A 6,591-nucleotide genomic window follows, 5' to 3' on the forward strand; every position below is an offset into this window, starting at 1 on the left:
CCAGTGGGTCGTCCCGGGCGGCTCCAGCCCCGCCTCTTCCGCCAGACGCGGGCGCGGATTGGTCCGCAAGGCCCTCATAAGTCCCCGCGCGCAGGCGCGCCGCCCCCTTTCCCCAGCTGCCGGTAAGGTGCTCGGTTCTTCCGAGGAAGCTAAGGCCGCGTTGGGGTGAGGCCCTCACTTCATCCGGCGACTAGCACCGCTCCCGGCATCACTCGCCCTCACCATGGCCTCAGTCTCGGAGCTCGCCTGCATCTACTCGGCCCTCATCCTGCACGACGATGAAGTGACGGTGACGGTGAGTGCGGGCCCGGGCCTACGGCAGGGACGGCCCGCGGGCGGCAGAGTTCCCCGCCTTTCCAGGCCTCCCGTCAGGCCCTTCCGGCCGTAGTCGGGGCCTTCGACACCCACAGGGCGGCTTTGGGCCCATCAGGTGGCCCCCCACGTGGGAGTTGGCCTGGGGCCTCGGCCACGTGCCGGATCCGGTAGGGGCTGGATTACATTGGCGATGGCGCGCTCTGGCCTTGAGAACTTTTATTTATTTGGGGAAACTTGTGCGGCGCGTGGGCATCCGCAGCCAGTTATATCCCAGACTATCATTTTGAATTATTTTGACTCTTAGTGGGCCCTGTGGGGCCAGGCTGTACGGTGTGGAGGAGAGCACATGAGCTCTGCTCCACCTCCCAGCCTCGACTCGTAACTTAAAATAGCATGACTTGGGTAAGTTCCCAGCCCGTGAAATGGCAGCGATGAACTCGCCACACAGGAGCAGGTGGCATTTCTGTCCTCGTGACAGCCAAAAGAGTAAGAAATGGTCGTCTTAAACATGAGATGCAGATAAAATACGGTAACTGGATACACATGGTTTGTACACATGCTTTGAATAATTTCAACTTTTTGGAGACATTTCAGAAAGCTACAACAGTTTGGTCTCTGATGGATTGTCATTTTATCTGTTATAGGAGGATAAGATCAATGCCCTCATTAAAGCAGCTGGTGTAAATGTTGAACCTTTCTGGCCAGGCTTGTTTGCAAAGGTAAGGTGATGGTGGCAACTTGATTTGGAGATGTAGATTTGGGAAGACCTACTGATTACTAAGTAAGGTGTTCATGCCAATATCCAAAAAGAAACCCCGCAACTGTAAATGATATTTCCTTGCATTTCTCCCATCCAAGTACTAACCAGGCCCGACCCTGCTTAGCTTCCGAGATCAGACGAGATCGGGCGCGTTCAGGGTGGTATGGCCGTAGACTCCTTGCATTTCTATTGTGCCTTTCTTGATCTCAGATTGGCTTCTCTTCTGTTTAGAAACCATGGTAAAAGAATTAACCAGGTGATTTCCTTCTTTAAAGGGGCCACCCAGAAGATAACTAACTCCCATGCCTTTACAAGCAAATCCTTGTAGTATGATAGCATGCTTTAATGGAAATTGGGTGTGGCCTTTTCTTGACCATTTACTATGTGTTGGGAGATAAAAGACAAGATCCCTACCCAAGGAATTGGGCACTGGCTGCCTTCAATTCTACAGGTTACTGAGTCTCCAGCAAGTGAAGCTCGTGGATGCTAACTATTCACCTGTGTCCTGCAAAGAGCTTTGAAAGATTGAAAACATTGTACCTCTATCGTCTTTAATAAATTGCCTAGAATTACTTAGCAGTCTGAAAAATTGAAGAAGAGACATGGAACTGGGGAAAAAACCCTGGCTTAAGGAAGCTTGAGTGTTAACAAGTTAAACCAGCATTTTGGGGCCAATTTTCTCATCTATAAAAGGAATTCATCTAGCTGTACCTTACTGCTTAAACATAGCAATGCAAGTATGAGATTTACAGCTTTAAATTTTTTGTGATTGCTTATTTTTAGTATAGCTGTGTGGGTGGTTAAGTTTTTAGGGAATCTGAATAGCACACAAGCTGTCACTGGCAGACTCCAGCAAAGGAGAAGGAAGAGGAATTTATGTTTATACACTAGAAGCCCGATTCGGGCAAGAGTAGGCCTTCCCCCAGCTGCAGCACCCCCCCCTCCCTTTCCTTCGAACAGCCCCACTGGTCTAATTAGCATATTATGCTTTTATTATTATGAATAGTGATGGGGGAAGGTCACTATAAGTTCAAAGGGGTGGTACTTTTTTTTCTGGGTGAGTATTATAACGGACAGAACTGAGCACTTACCTCTGTATGCATTTGTGTTGCAGGCTCTGGCCAATGTCAACATTGGGAGTCTCATCTGCAATGTAGGGGCTGGTGGACCTGCCCCTGCAGCTAGTGCTGCACCAGCAGGAGGTCCTGCCGCCTCCACTGCTGCTGCCCCAGGTAGGTAACTAATTATAGGCAAGATTGCCCTTAATTTACTAAGTAGGTGATGTCTAGAAATCCTAAAACCAGAAACATAGTTTGATGAGGGAAGTCTGGGGTATTTGAGCATGTAAGTTGAAGGGCCTATAGCTCTTTGGAGTTCAAAATAAAAGTGTGTAATTTACCTTTTTTTTTTTTTTCCTCTTTTTAAGCTGAGGAGAAGAAAGTGGAAGCAAAGAAAGAAGAATCTGAGGAGTCTGATGATGACATGGGCTTTGGTCTTTTTGACTGAACTGGCTCTTTTGTAACAAAGTCAATAAAAGCTGACCTCTGTTGCTGTTGGGCTTGCTGATTGTCTGGGGATGTGCCTGTATAAAGGTGATCTCATTTTTATAATGCTGGCTTTCAACCTTTTCTGCTATGACACAAGCTAGACACTGCACAAAGAATGCATCTAATATTGCAGCAAGAACTACATGTGGAGGAGTAAGGGTTATGATTTACAGGGTTTGTTCCCTGGATGTGAATGAGTCCAATGAGATGGGTCCAGACCTCGGATTTAGAAAGTTTCTTTGCTAATTTCCCAATCACAATCCTGGCAGTTAACAAATGAAATAGCTTGTCGGGGTGAGGGATGTGACAGAACAATCATGTAATGTAAAGTGGGAATAGATTGGCTGCTTTTTTAGGGAGAGACATAATTGGCTGCCTCCCACATGTGCCCTGATGTGCATGGGATGACCGAAACCACACGGGCCAGGTCTAGGTTCACTTTTAAAAATGCGAAGGCACCATAGGACTTGGATTTGTAAGACATCGTATGTTCAGAGCACCTGTAACATGTGAGGTACTAGGTCTTCATTAGTGAGATTCCGAAGTTGTTGAAAAGCAGGACTTGCTAGTCCTCCAAAATAAGATGCATTAGGCATACACAGTGTTTGGTAAACAACTTAGGGGCTTGAGAAAGGGGGAAGGCACAATGAGGAAAAGTGAATTAAAATTTGCCGTTTCCACATAAGAAAAAGGCCATTGTGAAGCAGTGAGGAATGCTTCTCAAAGATGACTGATCCACACCCACATGCTAAGGGTCAGCACTCCTAATACAAATGTTATTCCGCACAGCAATCCCATGGGGGGACCCCATGTCAGATTGGTAAGTAGAAGGTCATAGTAAGAGGTGGAAGAGTTACAAGCAAGTTCTGCCTCCAAAGCTTGTTTTCTTATCCCTCCCATTCTTCCACATCCATATCATCAGTATGATTGCGCCTACCTCACAAGTTCTAGAGAGGCCTGAGATAACAGGAAGTCCTTGCACTTAGCACTCAAATGTCAGAAGGTGGGAATACTGACATCTTCACTTAGCTGAGCAAATGCTTGGGATTTCATTGAATAAAACTGTCCAGTTCCACCCATCTTTTAGTTCTCTGAACAAGGATGTAAAGCTCTTTGCAAACTGTAAGGTTTTTTCCCTAGCAGTTTTGGCTTGTACTGAAGAGTCCTGGATTCAATTCTGGTCAAGGGCCAGTACCTTGGTTGCAGGCTTGATCCCCAGCCCCAGTCCCCAATTGTCTGGAGGCAACCAGTGGATGCATCTCACATCAGTGTTGCTCTGTCTTCCACTCTAAAAATCAATGGGAAAAATGAGGATTAACAAAATATCTACTATTGGGGAATGAACAGAATAAGTGAACGTGTCCATCAATGCTGGCATGTGATGTTATTTCCTTTCTGCATAAGTTACCAGGAACCCCAGGTCCAGCAGGCCTGTAAGTCTTGTGTTCCTCAAAATCAACCCTGCCAACCTTCCCAGTCAGGCAGCAGCTTTGGTTTCATGACTGGTTTCCCACTCTGATGAATGCTTCTCAAAGATGATATCCTCACCCACATGCTAAGTGCCTACTTACTAGTAACTTTGCTACTGTCTAAAGCAGTGGTCGGCAAACTCATTAGTCAACAGAGCCAAATATCAACAGTACAACGATTGAAATTTCTTTTGAGAGCCAAAAACCGATTTCTGCGCATGGGCCACAAAGTTTCAATTGCACTGTCTGTGCGCGCCCGCACATGGTATTTTGTGGAAGAGCCACACTCAAGGGGCCAAAGAGCCGCATGTGGCTCGCGAGCTGCAGTTTGCCGACCACTGGTCTAAAGAGTTCCACTGTTCTTAAAATTATCCTAAAAACATACTAAGGTGCATGGTTGGCTAGCTAGCTGACTCACTCCTTTAATAGTCTTGTATCAGCAGGAAGCCAGGATTAGGTGCAAAGGCTCTCATCCCTCCCATGTTCCGGAGAATTTCAAATTATAAGAAAATATTTATTGAGAAAGTTACCGAGGTAGAAGTGAGCCAGCTGGGCTGGGTAAGCTCAGGAGCAGAAGAAGAGCCCTGGGAGTTCAGGAGAGAGAAAGGCAAAGGAAGTGTGCCTGGGGGAGAAGGGGAAGGGCAGGGCACAGAAGTGCTTCCAAGAAGCAGAATGCACCCACATGTGGAATTTTAAAACCACCTTTTGAAAAAGATAAACACTAATTAAAATGAAATTTCAAAATAATTATACAACAAAGCAACTTGGCATATTGCTACAAATTCAAATAAAATACGTCAAATCCTTGCTCCCCCATAATTTGAAGGAACATATAGAGTAAAATTCTGAAGGAACAGTGTGAGCCAGGTGATTATTGATTTGGCTGGGTAGCACTTTGTAGTTTAGAAATAACTTTCACATGTTTTCCCATTCTGAACTTTACCATGTCAGTAACACATAATTAGTGCTGTTTATAAACAGGTACGTCTCAGTGGTATTGCATATTCAGTCCAGTCCACCACAATAAAGTGATTCAAAATCTTTTTGCTGGTGGTGTCTTGCCTTCAATTTTTGTTCTTTTGCTTTCAATTTGTAAAACATACAACAGCTGTGGTGTGCAATAAAGTAAAGTGCAATAAAAATCAGTATGCCTGTATCAAGAAATTTGCTCAGAGTCTGAGAGCCAGGTTCACACAGCTAGTGTAGGGCAACGCAGGGCCTGCCTGCTAACTCACTTCTACCATGTCATGGTGTCCCCTCTACACAAGTACTTTTGTAAGGTACAGTGACCATCCCCTGATTTCTGTCACTTTACAAGCCACTTCTCCTTCATCTCTTTATCTTTGCAAACAAGCCTGGGTAAGTAAGCATGAGGTAGACATGGATTGCTTCAAGAGAGCACTAATATTTTTTAGCTCTTCTGAAACAGCCAGGAGACATCCCTCAAAGTCAGATCCCAGTTACCACCCAACATGCATCTTGGAACTTGGATTGTTCAAATCAGATTCAACAATCTTTTGGAGCACTCATGTCAGAACACTGGGTCAGGGGCCACCACATATGTTCACAGAACTGAAATAGTTATGGACTTCCAAAGATTCCCCCCAAGTTCTATTCAATTTAATTCACTGAAGCTTCCAACCTTCTTATATATTTTGAGGGTTATTTTGATCTCCAATTAAAATAAGAAATGTTTATCATTCACTTTCCAGATCTTTGCACTGCTATCCTCCCTGTCTCCGGGCCATTGACTACCTATCCCAGTTAAATCCTACTTTCAGCTTTAAGAAGCCCACACTGGGCTCTATTAAATGTCTGTGTAAGTTTCCTGTATCACTTCTTAAGAGTAGATGTGTAGCCCTGGCCCGTGTGGCTCAGTTGGTCGGAGTGTCATCCCTTATACAGAAAGGCCACGGTTGGATTCAGGTCAGGGCACATGCCTAGGGTGCGATCCCGGATTGGGGCATGTATGGGAGGCAACCAATAATGTTTCTCTCCCTGCCCCCCCCTTCTCCTCTCTCTAAAAATCAATGAACATGTCCTCGGGTAAGGATTTAAAAAAAAGTAGATGTGTAATTATGTGTTTGTGATAGTTCCTTTAATTATCTTTCCCCCTCTCCACACGGTAAGTTTGGGGATCAGGGTTGTCTGTTTTGCTCACCTGTATCTCCAGTACTTACCACAATGCCTGGCTCATTGTTGGCGTTCAATATATACTTTATCCGAGTCCAACCTCTCCTTTAATCGTGAGGAAATAGGGCCCAGACAGGCAGAGGAACTTGCTCAGCAGCAATGATTAGCACAGCCAGGACTGCAACCCAGTCCCTGGCCCAGCAAATGCTCTTCCCACTGTAGTATGCCGCACAAACCTATCCTGCCCTCTCCACCTCCACAAGCCTCTGTTTTTCATTTAATTCACATTTAGTATGCATCTTTCAGGTTGCCAGGTACAGGTATAGGAGTTGAGGTCTTGAGATGGGAACCGAGGGACCCGGTTGAG

The 6,591-nt window shown here is 45.6% G+C and overlaps 1 protein-coding gene across 1 annotated transcript; it reads left to right on the forward strand.

Moving 5' to 3' along the window:
- The first annotated feature begins 104 nt into the window (after positions 1 to 104).
- On the forward strand, positions 105 to 2,624 carry RPLP1 (ribosomal protein lateral stalk subunit P1). The gene is made up of 4 exons (XM_079767950.1): positions 105 to 295; positions 960 to 1,034; positions 2,190 to 2,307; positions 2,502 to 2,624. The coding sequence occupies exons 1-4, from the start codon at positions 224 to 226 to the stop codon at positions 2,579 to 2,581; spliced, it is 345 nt and encodes a 114-aa protein (XP_079624076.1). The 5' UTR covers positions 105 to 223; the 3' UTR covers positions 2,582 to 2,624.
- Positions 2,625 to 6,591: the final 3,967 nt, after the last annotated feature.

The sequence above is a fragment of the Cnephaeus nilssonii genome (assembly GCF_951640355.1).
Source record: "Cnephaeus nilssonii genome assembly, chromosome: 4".
NCBI classification, from domain to species: domain Eukaryota; kingdom Metazoa; phylum Chordata; class Mammalia; order Chiroptera; family Vespertilionidae; genus Cnephaeus; species Cnephaeus nilssonii.